The following is a 20224-nucleotide window of genomic DNA, read 5'->3' on the forward strand; positions in this document are numbered from 1 at the left end:
CACCAAGTGATCTAAAGCGCTCTCTGTTATGGATCACTGCCATCTCACCTCTGTCTGCTTGGGTTCAAGTCTCGGATTCAACAAATGTGGGTATGTGAGAAAGCTTGCCAGTAGCTTCTCAAAGGTCGGTTCTTTTGGGGGATTTCCCGGGTTCTTCCTTCACCATTAATACTGGCTGCCATGTATAGCTTATTGTGTGCTCAGAAATGGCATTAAACCCTACCACAACAAAAATGACTCTTTAAAATGAGCGTTGAATATAAATAATTTTTCAGTATGTTTTGTTTTTGTAATCTGGTTGTATTTCACATTGATTGTGCCTATTTTTGCCAAGTATTTTGGCCTGCAAAAACATTAGTAAAAAAAAAAATGTTTTTTTCTTCTTCAGACAGTGTACTGTAATTATGGCATGTAATATATTAGCTATGATATCGTAGCCCCAGCAAAGTAGTAGGACTAAGTATAATTCCATTAGTATAAATTACACTTATAACTCTCATGTGGTTGGCATGCATGTCTCTCTTGGGGTTGGCCTGCATGTCTCTCTTGGGGTTGGCATGCATATCTCTCTTGGGGTTGGTATTCATTTTGGTGGCTAACCAGCAAAGGTTTGATCTCACAGCCAAAGACCTTGTGCAGTAAAATGTTTCCAGCTCGCGTCACTGTAAGGCCAGATGAGCATCTGGTATAGTCCTGCTTCTAACATGTGGCATCCATCCAGTAAGATTTGCTACTTGATAATTTTTTTCTACTGTCAAAAATTCTTGAAATATGGTGATTACATTGAAAAATGCTTGAATTTGAAGTTGGCTGCATAAAAGTACTGGAAAATGTTTGAATTTAAGGTTGTCTGCATAAAGGTATTGGAAAAATGCTTGGAAATCCTCTTAAAGGTTTGAAAAGTGCTTCTCTATGAAAACAATGTATGTCATTTGAAAATATTTCATTTATTACTATAAATTGCATGTCGGATAAAGGTAGTAATGATCGTCTTTCTGGAATTGTGATTCTGAATTTGGTAATTTGCATTTGCAGTAATAGTTTTGTTTGGCTATGCTCATTTCTTCTTGGCCTTGTTTGGAACTGTAACCATTTCACAACATTTAAATGATTGGATGCATTATTGCTTGCAGGCAACTCGACAGGGACATGTTGAACTGGTGAAGCAGTTGTTGTTATATGGAGCCAACTTTTCTGCAGAGAACAAAGATGGTGTAACAGCTCTGATATATTCTCAGCAATCAAAGTACTTGGAGACTGAGAGAGCCATTGTCAGACATATATCAAGGTAGGTTCCCTTTGAAACTTAATTTAAGATATTTTGGTAAATTTTGTAAGATGATTAAATGTTTTAAAATATTTGCTTGGAAAAGTTTACAATAAAGATTTGAAAAAGTGATTGTTTTGGTGTTTTTCTGTGGAAAATCTGCTACTTTACAAATTGCCTTTACTATTGTAATAGGGAATCGGCAGAATGGTGGCTGTGTATTCTTTTCCCCTTCACTTTTAAATTTCCTTTTTTAACTTTACTGTCCAGGAGCAGTTGTATTCTGTACGAATTAAGGATGAAGCTGTGTAAGTCTTGACTGTTGATTGTTATACTGGATAATGGTTATGTGGATACATGGTGGTGTCAAAAAGGTCTTTAATTTATTTTTTAAAGTATGTTTTTTATAATAAATAATTGATTAGAGCAACCAAACATCACCTTAGTAAATGAGATATGTAACTACTTGAGACTGTAGCGACTGCAACAACTACCGGGGCATCTCCCTCCTTAACATCGTCGGAAAGGCTTTTGCCTGTGTTGCCTTGGCGTGCTTGCAGATCCTAGCCTCTCGCATCTACCCAGAGTCCCAGTGTGGATTTTGAGCCAGCAGGTCAACTGTAGACATGATCTTCTCACTACGTCAGCTGCAGGAGAAGTGTCGCAAGCAGCAGATGCCCCTCTACATTGCCTTCATAGACCTGACGAAGGCGTTTGACCTGGTTAGTCGGAGTGGACTCTTCAGACTCCTGCAGAAGATTGGCTGCCCCCCACGTCTGCTTGCTGTCATCATGTCGTTCCACGAGAACATGCACAGCACAGTGTGCTTCCATGGCACAACATCTAAAGCATTCCTAGTCATCAGCGGAGTCAAACAAGGCCGTGTCCTTGCGCCGACGCTCTTTGCCATCTTCTTCTCCATGCTTTTCCAGTACGCATTCAAGGACTGCAGCGAGGGAGTGTACATCCATACCAGGGCTGTCAGCAAGCTGTTTAACATCGCCCGTCTCCGTGCTAAGACTAAAGTCACCGAGGTACTCATCTGTGAATTGCTCTTCGCCGATGATGCAGCCTTAACATCACACACGGAAGATGGACTTCAGCAGCTGGTATGCCACCTCTCCCATGCTTGTAAGGAATTTGGACTGACCATCAGTTTGAAGAAAACGAACGTTATGGTGCAGGATGCAGACTCCCCTCCCTCTGTCACCATCAGTGGGTACAACTTGGAAGTTGTCGAGAACTTCACATACCTCGGGTCTAACATTTCCAGCTCACTCTCCATTGATTCTGAGGTGAATTGCAGGATTGCCAAGGCAGCAGCAGTGATGGCCAGACTTAACCAGAGAGTCTGGTATAACCCCAGCTTCACTGAGAAGACCAAACTGCGTGTCTACTAAGCCTGCATGCTCAGCTCACTTTTCTAAAGCAGCAAAACATGGACCACCTATGCAAGACACGAGAGGAAGCTCAACAGCTTCCACCTGAGACGTCTGCGGTGCATTCTGCACATCCAGTGGCAGGACAAAGTACCCAACACAGAGGTTCTAGAATGCGCCAACATGAAATGCATGTTCTCCATTCTCAGTGAGAGGCGCCTTCGCTGGCTTAGCCATATCAAGAGAATGGACCCAGGGCACATTCCCAAGAACCTGTTATATGGGGGAGTTAGCAGAAGGTGCACGACCAACTGGACAACCACATCTGCGCTACAAAGATATTTGCAAGAAGGATATGAAGACGGCAAACATCAATGTCAACGACTGGGAGAGCTGTGCAAACAACCGTTCTAGCTGGCGTCTAGCTGTCAGGCAGGGAGTTCAAAACGCAGATGAAGAGAGAAAAATAAAACAAGCTGAAAAGAGAGCTAGAAAGAAGGATACACAAGAGCTTACTTTGGAGTTATGCCATCGTCTCCCGTAGATGGACGGATGCCAAGAACTACTTGTTTTGAAATGATTTATTGAATGAGGTTTTTATATACTGGGTCCATAAAAATGGAAGGATACTTTTGGATGACTCTTTTGAATTGTAAAATATTGTGATTGCCTTGAGACATTTTGGTTATCTCCGCATCATAAGTGCATTCATCTTGCTTGGAACTACCTCTCCTCTTCAAAATTAGCTTCAGGTTTCTCAAGGAGAGGAGGGTGCCTCACTTGAGTGCAACAAAATATTGTCAGAGAAGTACCATATATACTCAACTAGATGTCGAGTCCAACTGCAAACTGCACAGACTCAGATATGCCATTGCGTAATGCATGACAGATTTGGGTCTGTGCAGTTTGCAGTTGGAGTAATCAGTAGAGGAAAACACATAAACCCTGGTCTGCTGGCACTTTATGCTATGGCAGATTAGGATCTTTGTTGTTTAGACTTTGACTTGACTGATAGGTGAGTATATAGGGTATTGTAAATAGCTTGTTCTCAAAATGCCTGACCAGAATATGACCACATTTGGCAGAATGCTCCCTGGCATGAATGCCTTTCAAATCTGTCCAATTTATGCTGATGGTTGTGATTAATAAAAGTAGAAGAACTATAAAACTGCATCTTAAATACCAGAAAATAGGATTTTACTAACTCTGACTGTAAGCATGCTTTCATAATAGCCTTTAATATTTATTAAACTGAATTATGGCTGCAATTACTAAAAATAGAACATTTTAATAGAGAATTTTGTCAAAGAGGTACGTACTCTGAGGCCTCATTTTGGTTCAAAATTGCAAAAAGTTTTTAAAAAGTAGTTCATATGGCAATATCATGACAACAAATTTATCAACCTTCAAAAAGCCTAAAATTGCAGTTGATTTTTTTAAATTATTGGATATGACATCATAGTCATGTACTAATATCACATTTGTCTATAAAATAACTATTTTGTGCATCAGTTTGCGTGAATAACATTTTACTAGAATATTGTTTTGATTGTTGCATGTGGACTTTGTGAAAAGCAAGATAATTTAAATCCACGTTCATTGCATCTTTATTGAAGTCAAGTATTAACTACATTGAAACATGGGGCCCTGACTGGCCGAGTGGTCTAAAGCGCTCTCCATTACGGATCACTGCCATCTCACCTCTGTCTGCGTGGGTTCGAGTCTAGGATTCGGCTAACGTGGGTATGTGAGAACACTCGCCAGTAGCTTCTCTTGGGTTGGTGGTTCTTCCTGGGTTCTTCCTCCACCATTAATACTGGCCGCCATGCATAGCCTATTGTGTGCTGAAATATGGTGTTAAACCCAACAACAACAACAACAACAACAACAACATTGCAACATATTTCTGTTCCAACGAATGTATAAAAAGATTTTGACATATCCACACTAACTACAGGGCCACTGTAAGATATATGTATGGTATAGTTAAGCACTGAAATAAACATTTAATTTTGTTTGCATGTAAATGGTCTTACATTCATGACAAATGGCAAAAGTTTGCAATATTTTGATTTTGACTGAAAACATTTTTTTAAAACCATCTAAAACGTGTACATTTTCATTTGTGTTCTCTGTTGCATTCCTCCTTAATGAAAAGAAGAATGAATACTGTGTACTTAAGTCACCCTTTATGTCCCTTGTAAGTACATGTACACAGTATCACAAAAAATGCCTTTTTATCCTCCCCTTTTCTTTGAAAAATAACTGACACTCAACTGTCTCATGTCATTTGTATTCTTTTTGATTTTTCTTCTGATCACATTTTGTAAGACATGTATAAAATGCTTTTTATTTTTTTATATTTTTAAAATGGAAACAGAATTTTGGGGACATAAATTGATCTTACCCAAAAGAACACGACACAGCAACATGGTATCACATGCTGATCAAATGTTGTTTTCTTGTATTCAGAATATTCACTTGTCCCACCATACTTTTATGAGTTTGTTTGGTTTGGTGTTTTACAGCACGGCCGTACAAGTAGATTAGTTAGTGTCAATGTGATTGGATTCAAGTTTCATTGACTAATAATACATATGTTGAAATTCCAACCTGTAACAGTTTGGGATAACAGTTTACAGTAGCTGCAAAACATTTATAAAAAGGAATAGTTTTGAGACATTGTGCTTCGGATTTGATTAGCCATGTATCTGTGTATAACACTTTGCATGTCAAGATTTCAGGGACTCATATTGGTGTTGAGATAAAGTGCATGATTGCTTCCATCACCTCTAAATTGTAAATCATCAGTTCTAGCCTCATAGGGAGTGTAAGTTTATTTAAAAAAATATTGATATATATAAACAAGTTTTCATTAATTGTTTCCTTCAGTGATTTAAGTTTTTTTCCTCTTACACTATAACTTGATATCTATCTTCTTAAATCTACCCAGAGATTTGAATAAGCTTTAAAACAGGCTTGAAAGCAATTTGTTTTCAAATACTGCCATTTCAGCCGGTTGCATACATTTGTCATTATCTAGTGCATTTTTGTGTATCATTCCACTCTTCTTTTGCTCTTGGTCATTTGGTCATGCATGCGTGTGGGAAAAAGAGAAGCAATAAGAACGCCTATATCAAGGAAAAAATTGGAGGTGATGGAGCCTTTTGGACTGATCATTTGCATCTTTGCCAGTGTTAAGTTGCTGGATTTTAAATGTCATATACCTTTCTTTCTTTATCTTGTAACTGAGAATGTGTATGTGTGTTGTATATGTGCTTGTATATTGTTGAAATTGTTCCTTTTTTACAAATCAAATTATTAACGAACAGTTTCATTGCAGGACTTACCATTGGTTCAAAATTCTCCTTGTCCTTGAGTAAAGAATCTGGTTTTAAAGTCTCTGTCCCTGTGCTTGTTATGTGTGTATATGTGTTTGTGTGTGCATGCATTCTGCCATATGCACGCATGCTTCAGATGAACTGAGTTGATCTGCCATCCAGAATAGACAAAGATGCATATCTGCCATCCAGAATAGACAAAGATGCATATCTGCCATCCAGAATAGACAAAGATGCATATCTGCCATCCAGAATAGACAAAGATGCATATCTGCCATCCAGAATAGACAAAGATACAGATCTGCCATCCAGAATAGACAAAGATACAGATCTGCCATCCAGAATAGACAAAGATGCATATCTGCCATCCAGAATAGACAAAGATACAGATCTGCCATCCAGAATAGACAAAGATACAGATCTGCCATCCAGAATAGACAAAGATGCAGATCTGCCATCCAGAATAGACAAAGATACAGATCTGCCATCCAGAATAGAGGAAGATGCAGATCTGCCATCCAGAATAGACAAAGATGCAGATCTGCCATCCAGAATATACAAAGATGCATATCTGCCATCCAGAATAGACAAAGATACAGATCTGCCATCCAGAATAGACAAAGATACAGATCTGCCATCCAGAATAGACAAAGATGCATATCTGCCATCCAGAATAGACAAAGATACAGATCTGCCATCCAGAATAGACAAAGATACAGATCTGCCATCCAGAATAGACAAAGATGCATATCTGCGATCCAGAATAGACAAAGATACAGATCTGCCATCCAGAATAGACAAAGATACAGATCTACCATCCAGAATAGACAAAGATGCAGATCTGCCATCCAGAATAGACAAAGATACAGATCTGCCATCCAGAATAGAGGAAGATGCAGATCTGCCATCCAGAATAGACAAAGATGCAGATCTGCCATCCAGAATAGACAAAGATGCAGATCTGCCATCTAGAATAGACAAAGATTCAGATCTGCCAACCAGAATAGACAAAGATGCAGATATGCCATCCAGAATAGACAAAGATGCAAAAATAGGGAAACTGAAATGGTCAATTTCATCAAATGTGCAGTTAACAGAATTTGAAGAAACTTTCAGCAGAAAATAGGCTGAACTCTAGTCACATACCAGGCAAAAGTTAGGGTTTTTATATAGCTTGATTTAGACATTTTCATGAAATGTGATAAAACCATAGAAGTACAGTACCTTTATATTCGTATCTCCACTTTCTACTGCTAGCATAATTCAGATCATTATTTTTTTTATTATTGTTTTAAAATTGTATCAGATTATGCTTGAGGAAGGCCTAATGATCTTTAATAATGGGATAGTGGCTTTTACGAGGCAGTTGAGCATAATTCCTTTTAATATCCAGAGGAGCCTATCTAATCACTGTAATCAGGCTATCACAGGATAGCTTACTGCAACCACATTTAGTTTTATTTTCCTCCAATGGATTGAAGGTACATTATTCCAGCTCATTGCAGATGAAATTTTTAGTTTCTTTATGTCAAATGGCATGATAGTTTCAGTGTATTAACAAATTCTTGTTTGCATGTCTAGTTTTGTTTATGCTTTGATTTTTATTCCTTTCAGCATATTTAAATAACATTATTTTTACTTCTCCATTGAATACATTCCCAGATCGCATTAACATCAGGAATATAAGCCCTACTAACTGCTGAATCCAACCCTACTCAAAGATGAAAATTCATTTTACCTGCCTATATTCATTTTACCTGTCTATATTATCTAGAAAAAAGAGCAAATACTCTTGCCCATCAACTGTTCTTGCTACCACCAGGTGGCACTAGTTTTTGGCTTTCACTTTGAATTGACAACACATATTTCACATTGCCTCCTGAGATTCATTGGAAATGTGTGCCAATTTCATCCATCCATTGAAAATTATATTAATTTTCTATATATTATGGATTATTTTACATTTTTTAAAACTCATGACCATAGTTAATTTTTTCACCTAGTATGCAGACTTTGTTTCTTTAAACTCAAACCACATGGTCTCATGTGGCAACATTATAATAGAAACCATATTGTAGTTACATATTGCAGGCTCTGCCTATTTACTTGTCACCTCTTGTGTAACTGAGATTTCTCTTGTTTGTTAACACAATCAAATATTAATTTAATCTTTTGTTTATGGTCATTTCAGAAGAAACATGACAGCAAAACATGTTAGATGTATGAAGTTTAAACTTAGGACTCTCATGACTTGTGTACTGCTTGCACAAACTGTACATCATGTGTGTGAATCAGTTGGAGAATACTTGGTTTACACTATTGCAAAAACTCTAGAAAACAGGGAGAGACTTTAAAAATAAAAAATGGAAACCACTGATGTTCTGGTCATTAAACCTCACACTTTAGTCTTTAGCCAACTTGGAGATAGATGCCATTTACCCCCTCCCCAGTGAAGATGCAATATGCAGTTGCATCTCGGAAAAATCAAGTAAACTGTGCCTTCTCCCCAGTCATCTATGCCATCTCTGGAGATACATGTATGTTGCAAGGTTCAACAAGCGATGTTAGAGTTGATTAGTTAGGTCAATTTCTCCAAGTCATTCTGCCTTCTGTTTCAGTCACGAATTATGACATATTGAGGGGTATCATGCCAATTTTGGGCAGCCCATTGGACATAAACCCCTCTGCTTGTCCAAACCTGGTCCTTCGGCCTGCAGATACAGTTGGATATATTTTATACATGATTTCAATGAAATGTGCTGTCTAGTTGGACCTCACTTTGATGCTGTATTGGTTGCTGATGGCACTATCCAGATGTCCAGTTCTAGATTGATACAGTCCAGTGATTGTATGGTTTCTGTAGCTATCAACTCTTACATTGTCGAGTATAGCCATGGAGTGCTAATGTTGTTGGGGATGTTACTGATAGATGCTGCTATCTGCCTGATGCTACCAATAATCCAGTAGTACAGCCTTCTTTACAACACCTGTACTGACAGACCTCGATTTCATTTCAGTGACTACATTCTTTGGATAAGACTCGAGGGCTTAGCCTCTTAGATGGTTCAGTGACAGTCTTAGAGACGATGGCCATGCCTTTTCTTAGTCTCTGGTAATATTTTATCCAGTCAGTCTTGATCCGTATCCGGACGACTCACACACTGAGTGTTGGGATAAGCCTGATATTTTGTATTCAGATTCCACTATGGAGAAGACATGAGTATAGCTTTAAGGTTGCATTATAATGGGTGCAACTGAACACACAATGTCTACCACTCCAATCTCCTACACAGATTCTGTTGATAATGAAGATGAAGTCTGCCTTTCCTTCTATCTTCTCCTGTAGCCTGGGAAATTTGAGAGTGGTTATCTGCCAAAATCACTGACCCTTGATAATTTTCTATAAGCCAACTACCAGCAATCTTTGCTGATTGTTCCAGTGGCTTAATCATAAGAGCATTGACCTTGGAGGTCATGGGTTTGAACCCTGGCCGAATCATACCAGGTATTTTTAAAAATGATACCAGCAGCTATCTTGCTTGGTGCCCTGCATTAAGAGGTTAGTGTTAGGACTAGTCAGCCTGGAGTTCGACTGAGTGGGATATGATGCTACATGTCTCTGGATTGATGCACCATTGCTAGACTGCCACAATGCAGACATCATAGTTGTATAACAAACATTGTTAAAGCTAGTTAACAATCCAAAAACACACACATGCATCTTTTGAGTCTAGCTGATATAAGACTCACTCCATGTTTTCTGTACAGATCTCCCAATTGCCTCATCCCAGTCTGACTTACTCTGTCTACTCTACATGGAAAAAGTCTTTTTCACACTACATCATAGTTCATTTGCAATATAGTGCCTGTGTTTTCATTGTTGGATTTTGGTGTCTTAGGCAATGAGCGTACCTTTGAGTTGAGAGCTTGGATAGCAAAGATGTTTAATAGGGCAGCTCACCATTTGATGCCAAATGCTTTGATTGCTTCTGCAAAACTTGACATATTTGATCTTGCTCAAGCCACACCATGCCCTCACCCTGCAGACCACTCACTTCATTTCACCTTTGCTGTTGAATGGCAGGATAGAATATGTGTGGAGGCAGCACCCCAAGAACCTTTCTGTTGAGCTGCCATTTTATCCTCAAAGACATGACAAGTGGAGTAGAAAGGATACTGGATTGTTCACAGCACACTCCACAAACTAGCTTCAGTCACAACCCTACATATGCAGACAAATGATCAGTTTCTCTACTCCGAAAGCCTTTCCATCTTGCTGTTGACTCGTGTCTACCTGCATTTCAAAGAACATTGGCTTGATTTTCTTCAAGGCCAATGGGAAATCCAAATCATCATGGAGGAGTTATGGGTCTTGTTTTGCCACCCATGCACTCCCTTTTGTTCTCTCCACTCCTGATGGAAATACCATTGGACTCGGTAAATGATGCACTTTTAAAGCAATCCACATTCTCCAGTGTTTTATTCCAGGCCTTTCCTGGTCAGGGAAGGCCACTGGCATGCTCAGGCTGGTCATCAACCTGAGTCAAATGAATCAATTCATACTCCCACTGAAATTAAGATGGCAAGACCAGTCTGCCTCTCCATCCATCCATATAAATTTGCCACCAGTCTTGATTTGACAAACATATTTTCACATTCCCTCTTATCCATCCTTACAGAAATTCCTTCAGTTTGCATACCAAGGGAATTGTTCTGTTTCACACTCTCCTTTTCAACTTGAATAAAGATTTTGGGCCTTCATGAGACTAATCAACTGTGTCAATCTCCCAGTTCCCACATGACTTCATCTACTTCGACAGTGGTGTACTTGGACAATATCCTCCAGAAACATATGGTATGTTTAGTACTAGTCAAAGGAAAGAACAGTCTCTTATCCATTTCAAATCATCTAGATTTTCTAGTCAGTTGGGAAAAGACTGACCCTTTTCCATCCCAGCATTTTCATCCATCTGTGTATGGACTTTCTCACCATTTTAGCCTTGTATGTTGTCCTCAACCTTAGGTGGTCTGAATTGTTGAGCTCATTCAAGTCCATTTCCATAAAGAAATGGATCCCAGCCATAGAGTTTGTGCAACTCCTTGGATTTTTAAATGCATCATCAGTCTCATTCCATTGGGTTGCCCTATGCAGGTGACCTTGTTGTCTCCTTGGCTCTTCAATGCTGCTTGATTACAGGATCAGGATAATGAGAGCAATAGTATCATTCCTGTATCAGTGGCATAACCAAAGTTGGTTCAAAATAGGATTTCCTTTGTAACAACTCCAGTCAAATGTAACCATGTGTAAGGATACAAGTACCCTTGGTTGGAAAATTCTGTTGACAGGCTCAGACACTGTCAATGCCAAATGGAAGCAAAGGATGAAAATCTCCACATCAATCTCTTGGAGTTGAAAGCTTGTCATCAAGGCTGTTCATTTTTGGAGAGAATGTTTACACTGTAATCATGTTCAATAATATGCCCTCAAAGAGGGCAGTACCAAGCCACCTATCTGCAGTCAGGATGTTATCACGTGTCCTCTCTCCTGTTGACGCAGCTTGAGAGACTTTCAAACACGATCTGGTACATGGTCTCGAGCTTTATGCAAAGCAAACAGGGCCAATTCGTGCAGCTCAAAAGCATTTCTTTCTCCGTTTAAACCTGGGAAGGAGGATACAGCCCCTCAGGCCCACTTGTCATGGTTGTAGTTTGTTATATGCATGGTATACTCTGACATCTCACCAGAACCAAGTTCCTCATGAAAATCACTGCTCATGACATCAGAGCAATGTGTGCAAGCCTTGCCGCTGACCATTGAGGCTGTTTTTGGCTGGCATGCACATAGACCTTGATGAGTTGTTATTTATGAGATTTAGTTCTACAGTAACACACTTTGGGATCTGGTAAGCCCAGTCTCAGTGACACAGGTGGTTATCGAACCTCTGGAAGGGCAACCTGTGCAGCTTTCTCTGGATTTGCCCAGAAATTTGATTTTATATGAAGTCATTTATTTCTTGTTCTCAGACTTGAATCAGGTTGTTTCTGGTTGTGCTGCTTGCAAGTTAGGAAGGTGGGTTATATGGGGATAGTCCAGTCTTCTTTCTCTGACGGTACCTGAGATATAGATAGGATGCTCAACAGTCTCTCTGTGTATTGCCTATTTCTCCTTACGTCAATGTGACCAGTGAATGTATTCATAAAAAGCAAACTTTTCACTAAATTATATCTCTTCCAGAATACTTAATCACGTCACTTTAATACCCCCCCTCCTTGCCACAATGTGAATATCCTGTTTATGATGTTCTGCTCAGCTGAGAACTAGTGCTACCAGGTGGTGGCAAGGTGGGAAATAAGCAAGAGTTATTTCCCTTTGTCTTTAAAATACCGACCTGAAAGACAGTTGGTGTCTTTTGGTAGGGCTGGATTCAAGAGGTAGTTGGGTTTGTATTCCTGATGTTAATGTGATTGAGTAAATATTCCAGAAAGAACATAATTTACTGAAAAATTTACTTTCCGCAGGATAACAATGGAATATGAAAAACATTTGTCCATCACACTGAACAACACAGCCAAGATTGTCAGCACTGTATTTCCCCTTCAGTGTTTCATTTTGTGTGAAGGGACAGAGTTCACCATCAAGTTTAGCCATGTGCGTGAACCTACAACACCAGGTTAGTTATAAAGGATGCTAGATAAATTTTTAAGGCCAAAGATTTCTAGTTTGGGTTTCACATTAAAGGTTAACATTATCTCCATTTCTTAATAATTGATGCAAGTTTCTGCATAATGGGATGTTTTAATCTGACCAGCAAAGAACAGATTGTGACAGATCATGGATAATACCATCTGTATTTGTACAAGTCTGTACTACTGCACTTTCTGTTTAATAGTTAGTGTGTGCCAATTTCTTAATAGGTTAATACCACAAAGCGATATGGATGTGTTAATAAACATTTTTATATATTTTATACAATTTTGTGGACTTGAAGTGGTCTTCACCCGTTTCTATAAATATTTTGGATTAAAATTTACACCCAGTTGATAGAATTGATTTTGCCATATTTCATGTTATTTTTCATACACGAAAAAATAATTATTGGTTTCAGTGTACGAAAAATTATATGTAAAATAAATAATTATCATTTAGTGGTACTGACCGTGTATGAAAAATAAAGGGATCACTACAGAACAGACACTACTCGACAGCCTAACGGTACAAACATACATAATAAACATATATTTTCTGTCTCTTTCTCCTCTCAACTCAAGAATCTAATTACAGTGTGACCCCACTATAACACGGTAGTTGGAAGCCATAGAACCCGACCGCATTATAGACCGAACCATGTTATAAGCAACCAGGTCAGTTAGCTAAAGAAAATGTACCCAAACAACATTGTGGGGGGTGTAAGTAACATATGCGGGCGGTAAAATACATGCTTCATCAGCACAGTTACCATCTTAAATTGATGCATAGTAAATGAGAAATACACCTATAGTGAAAACAGAGAAGACATATATAATAGTTTACTTTATTTAGAGAACCATGAATTGGTACATATATGTGAATCCTGTTTATATATAAATGTCTAATGTATAGCATGAATAGAGGATCAACACCAAGTACTCACCTGCGAACCTCATATACATTGAATCCACAATACAAGTGGTTCCATCGAAAATATGCACACACACAACTTTAAAATATTCACTAATTTTGTAACGGGTCATATTGGTCTGAATTCAGTGGAAAAACATAGCACAATCACATAACGAATGATAAAGCACATTTAATTTTCAGTACGTTCCAAGTCGGTAAAAGTTAATTTGCATTTTAAGCCGCCGTTGGTAGCATTCTTAAGTATAAACGTTTTCCCTACAAAAAGGAAACTTTCACAGCACAGTTAAAGTGTTCCAGTCACGTTGGAAAATGCAAAAATCCATCAGATTCCATCACTTTTATTTAAGTTTGGTACTGGCTTCCTTTGAAGAAATGTTGTTTGTTGTTATTGAAAGATTGTAGTCAGCTTTCGTTGATGAAGGGTGCATGTGCTATTGAAGTCACTGTTAAAAGACAGCTTTGGAGAACCAAACAAATGCCCATTTATTATTGTGGCGGCAAAATCAAATAATTGTATTGCATGATTGAGACTGATTTTTTTTTCATTTGCTGAGTACGTTTTCATAACAATCGGTGCTTCAAAGGTAATCCGTTTCCATTGAAATTTCAGCAAACTATTTTATCTGGGTACATTTTTAAAAAGGAATTGGCTGTTGTTTGGACTATTGTAGTTACTGTCCCTCCATGCCTATTAACCCTTTACCTCATAGAACCGTCTTTGGACACCTCTACAAAAGTCGCATTGAAGTGCCTTTTGACGCCTCTACAAAAGTCCCATGGAAGCGCCTTTTGACATCGGCTGTAAACATCAGCCATTTTAAGCCGGTTTTCATAGCACCACCTTTGGGGAAAACCTGGCTTATTAGATACTACATTCATTTCAGTGAATGACAATTATGTCAGATCACGTGGTCACTGTTTATGTACTGGTCGATATCTGCTATTTAAAGTAACTGGGTCGTAATCTCCACTCTCCAAAATGGCGGTCGCGGATTTCATTCAGTACTTACAAAGTTTTCATGATTAGAATCACATCTATGAAAGATTCAATAACCTAGGTAAAGGCCCTGATATTGATGTGGGCAGCAATTAGTTTTTATAAATTATCAAATTCAGATGACTTAGTGATGTAGACACAGATGAAAATCTTGTAAATTTTGAGTATGAGAAATGGCAGCTACGGTTGGTCACACGGCCTCACTGACATGACGGTGAACGAGTTTTCTCCAGATTTTAAAGCACATGACAAATTCTTCTGTGATAAATAATTACACAGCTATAACAATCGGACTTTATTCTTAAATTGTTCCACATATAATAGATGTGTACCAAAAATGTAAAATGGTTAAAATTGCTGTTAAACGTAACATACACTACATTGCTTAACAGTTCACAGGCAGGCTATGCGTATGCAGTCGACTAGGCAACGTGTTCTATTTATAGCAAGCTGCACTTTGTCACTATGCTCTATGAGGTAAAGGGTTAAATAAACCAATAAGTAAGATGTATTTTATTTTTTTTACATTTGTGGTAGTAGGGTGATGCTGCCTTCCATGCATATGTTTGAAAATTAACAAAGAGTCAACGGATTATTACAGCAAATGTGATAGTTCTGAAGGATTTAATTCTGACTGATAAGAAGAGGAATTTCACTTACCATCCACATACAAATGTCAGTCTTCGTAATTATATTAATTACTAGTAAGCGGTCAAAAATCCGATGAAAGATAGATCACGAGAAAATGCCTCTTCCATTGATCTCCGTTACCAGAAATGTCAACAACAAAAAAGCGGATATTTCACAACATAGAGAACTTATGCTAAGAACTCTTGCTAGATGTCAAGATAAGCAGATTATGATATAACATTGCACTGTTAGATGGTTTGTCAATATGGACAAAGAATTTGTTTACGTAACAATAAATTTCAGTGCATTTTATATCCAGTTTGTGGCTTCCTTTCATGGGGCCTCAGAATTTATGCACTCCAAACCAATGGTTGTATATAAAAGTTTAAACAGCCAACAATGTTGCCAGTAAAAAAAAATCGCTACATGGTATGTTTTGCAGCCAGTAAGGAAAAACAATCCAAGTTTGCGACATTGGGAAGGCCTACACGATCCCAGAATAAACTTTTTATGCATTATTTTTCGTTCTTTTAAGAAGAAAAAAATACTTTTTCGTGTACGAGAAAAATACATAAAATTTCAGGAGCTAAGCCACACTCATCTTGTAATCTTCATACATGATCTCTTCCTCCAAATGATAATAAACCTTTCACAATTTTTTCTTACTTTTTAAGAAAGATTTTTTTTTGTGCACAAGAAAATACATGTATGTGAAATTCGGGAGCCACACCAAGACCGTTATTATATCCGAATTTGTGTTATACCGGAGCACGCTATAGCAGGGTAACACTGTACAATAAAAATAAAAGTACTCAAAGATTTTTGTTGTTATTAGTGAACGAGAGAGAGAGGATTTTGTGTGTGTGTGTGTGGTTAAATTTTTTTACATAGCTTTAACAATTTTCTAGTCATATTGCTATGTTGTCTGCAGTGTGGCAGTTTTAAGTGATGTATGGCACTGGGGCATCATGCTGCAGACATGTAGCATGATGTCCCACCCAGTCACATTATCCTGACACCAGGATGACCAGTCCTAACACTAACCTCTTAATGCTGAGCACCAAGCAAGGCAGCTGTTAGTATCATTTTCAGAAGTCTTTGGTATGACATGGCCGGGGTTCGAACCCATCACCTCCCACAACCAAGGTGGATGCTCTAACCACTAAGCCAATGGATTGGTTGAGAGGATTATGTTTCATTGTGCAAGCTTGTCTGCATTTAGACCATATGTAGCTGTTATGTTGTGTAATGTTGGCAAAATGATTAAGATTGAACATGTATTAGTTATGGGTATCATTTATTACTAAATTGTACGCAATGATATGAGACCACATTTTCAAGATATTAAGTGCAACTTGTACTTTTAAGCAACAATAATCTCATTATCAAATTCCAGCAAAAAATAAAGAACTTGAAATCACGTTTTAGTTAATGCACATGTATGTATGTATGTGTGTGTGTGTGTGTGTGTGTGTGAGAGAGAGAGAGAGAGATTTGAAACAAAACATTTTCAGTGTACAAGACCGTATTTATTCATGGTGGTTTTTATTTGTTGCATTTGCAAAAAGATATAAAAGACTGTTTCCTGATGATTGTGATAATCCTCATGTATTATGACTCTGCTCTATTCCATTATCAATAAACACGGCTAAATCAACAATTCATTCTTGTTTTAATTATGATGTACATTTTCACAACAACCACGTAAGAGTTTAATGTTGTTTTTTTCTGAGCTTATCGTGGTATAAACTGTCAGTTGCCGACTCACATGGCAAATAACGCCCAAAGGGCGTTATGAAAGCTGTGTGAGTCAGCAACTGACAGTTTATACCACGATAAACTCAGAAAAAACAATGTTAAACTCTTATAATTGAAATTTTAATTATTTGTTATGTTATTTTGTTTGCATCATGAAAAAAACTGAAATCTTAATTGAGCGTAGTAATACATGTTTGTGGTTTTTCTGTTACATAGCTATTTATAGCACTTGGGATGTCCAGCTTGATCGCAATAAGGTCATCATAATACCAGTCCTTCAACCAATGGAAGCCAAATTTATTCAATTATTTTAATAAAAAAATGTAAGAATGTTGTTTGCCTTTAATGCTTGCTTCGTGTCTGCCTTCACTGACAGTGTTTATCTTATACTGTACACGTGACTCTATTTATAGAAGTGGAAAAGTAGTTCTCCTTACAATTCATACAGAAATGAATGCAATTCATTTTGATCACGTGAAATGTTACTTTCCTTTACCAGCTACTGGCATTGCAATTATATGGCTATGCAGTGTTATTTATATGGTAATTAAACATTCTTAGCACTTTGGGTTATCCAGTTGAAACCAGATTGAGTGCAAGAATCGACAGAAGAGGTCAAATCACAGAGGTTGCCAATAGGGAAATGGGGCTATCTTTAGGGAAATGAAAATCTGTCAATACGCTATTTAAGCCATTGTCTATACAGCAGATGTTATAATGATAAGTGATCATACGCATTACTTGTTATTTGAACTCACCAATAAAGATAATAATGGTGTAAATCATAGAATAGATTTGCAATAAAATGTTAATTATATCCAAGTCAAAACAGAACAAGTACTTAAAAGATAGTATATGTATATATACGAATAGATTTAACCGAGTCCATGACTTTCGTATTTGTGATAGAAAATGACTAGGATTTTATCTTTTATGTTTGTATGACTATAATGAAACAATAAAACTATTTGACCAATGGTCTGTGGTCTTCACTTTAGCATGTACTGAGATGTAATTTTTGTTGGATAAGAAAACATTAAAGGTCTTCCAAACTCATTTTAAAATGCACAAGGCAGTTTTGTTATCGTGATGGACTTAATAAGGAGAACTAATTAACGATAATATTTAAAGGTATGGTCTGTGAAGTCCTTTGTCCATTTGTTAATAAACACCAGTAGATATTGTAATGACAATAAGAGAGCTTATGCACATGAGTGCCCGCTGGATTTTTTGCAGGGGTGGGAGGTCAGTCAGTCATGGCCAGGAGAGTTATAGTAAGCAGTCTGAAACTAAAGCTAATATTTACTAAGCATTTTGAACAGAATCTTGTGACATATTTTCTTCTTCATTTGCTTGATTAAACTTGTCGGAATTTTTATATATATATATATATATATATATATATATATATATATATATATATATATATATATATATATATATTTGCAGTATGATTTCAGGGGATGGGGTGTGTCATATGACCCCTTGACTTATTCTGCGGGCACCCATGCTTATGCATCAATCATTGTATTTTCTCACCAACAATTATTAATTTTTGTAAAAACAAAATGGCAATACGCTATATTCAAATTTTTTTTGCAAACATAAATCTTCTTAGTAGAAATTTTATGTCCGATAACTGAATGGATTTTTTCAAAAAATACAAAGTAATATGTACAAAAAATTATGATACATTTAAATACTTATTATTTTGATAACTGCATTGTGTACCAGAAATTAAAGGGTACAAAAAATATATGAAATACAGTATTTTGTATTATACATGTGCATGGCTAGTTTTAGCATGTCCTTGTAACTCATGAAGCGATATGAAGCACTAGGGCAGGTAGGGATTCCATTTTTGTAATTAAAGACAAGGCAAAAGTATTTATCTTAATTTAAAAATCATGATTGAAATTGTTAAATGAAAGCTCTGTATTTATCTCTCATTGCTGAAAACAGCTTCATTATTCATTAATAATGGACCAACAAAATCCACAAATTTTAGTAAGAAATTGTGTTTCTTGTAAGAGTATCTTTAGCTAAAATATTTTCTAGATACATGTAATAATATTGATTTGTGAAAATATTGGGAAATATGTAGTGATGGGATTGCTAAAAAATAAATACCATTCAAGAAACCTCGCATCTCAAAATAAATTTATGCTTTCAATTTTGTTTTCTTCAGTTTTTTTGTAATCATCATAAATGTGAGATGGCTTCTTCTGTTCAAAAGTGGAAAGAGTCAATTGATTATCACCGAGAGGCCAGTGAACACTTCAAGAATTTCATTTGATTTCTTACTCAGCAGATAAACTGGATTTAACAACTGTTGAATCTTAATGTTTTAACAGGATAAGTCAGGCTAATAGAATAATTTATCTCCAGATAATTACAATGAATGAAAGATGCCAGTATCACTGTATCATCTGTATGGTCAGCCTAATTTCTAATTGAATTCAGCACTTTAAGCTGTTGCATTTTCTTTTTATGTGGATTTTTTTTCTATCAAAATTTGCAGTGATACATTAAAAAATAAACTTGCAAATTCTAATAAAACACAAAATTACTTTTCTCTTCAACCTAATTCAACCTTTGAGGCTTAGTTCATTGGTATTGACTTAAAATGGATAAATGTCCTTTGAACATACAAGGGAAGCAGCTCTGTTGAATTTTTTAGTACTGCATCAGCCTGATCAAATTATATTAATCCAGGTTTAACATTCTTAAATACTGAAGTCCTCTAGATGAAGATTTGTGTCTAAAAGTGGAGAATATAATGCCAATGTAACAACAATAGTTGTTAACCCTTCCAGCAATTTTATTTTTCTGTTGACTGTGTGAACCAGAGACTGGTAGGCCTCATCTAAAGATTTTTATTTCTCTCCAAGATCTATGTATTCTTGTCCTTGTCACCTTGTCTGAATAATTTCCAGTTGCGAACTGATCTATACAGTTGGAGCCAAATCAGTTCTACTTCCAGTACATACTAGTAACTGATTTTTAGATATTTAACATTTTCATTAAAAAATCAGTCACGTTATAGAATCAGTGTGAAAAGGCTTTATTTTGAAGTGTTATTTGAAAACAATTATAATAATCTTCATGCTTGGTAGACAACCACCTTGTTAGTAAACTCGGGGCACAAAAAAGCATCTGTAGGTTATGATAATGTGGGATTAAATAGGAGCTGAAATTTAGTTGCATCATTAGACATTCTATGGATGTAAA

General features: G+C 37.0%; 1 protein-coding gene across 2 annotated transcripts in view; it reads left to right on the forward strand.

Moving 5' to 3' along the window:
- LOC149786479 (uncharacterized) overlaps positions 1–20224 on the forward strand; it is a 106822-nt gene that overhangs the window by 71689 nt on the left and 14909 nt on the right. For both annotated transcript variants that reach the window (XM_089976934.1, XM_089976935.1), the window contains 2 exons: positions 1134–1288; positions 12507–12658. In XM_089976934.1, coding sequence (XP_089833060.1) covers positions 1134–1288; positions 12507–12658 — 307 coding nt within the window. The remainder of the gene's footprint in view (positions 1–1133; positions 1289–12506; positions 12659–20224) is intronic.

The sequence above is a fragment of the Sinohyriopsis cumingii genome, chromosome 12 (genome assembly GCF_028554795.1).
Source record: "Sinohyriopsis cumingii isolate HCF-2022 chromosome 12, ASM2855479v2, whole genome shotgun sequence".
NCBI classification, from domain to species: domain Eukaryota; kingdom Metazoa; phylum Mollusca; class Bivalvia; order Unionida; family Unionidae; genus Sinohyriopsis; species Sinohyriopsis cumingii.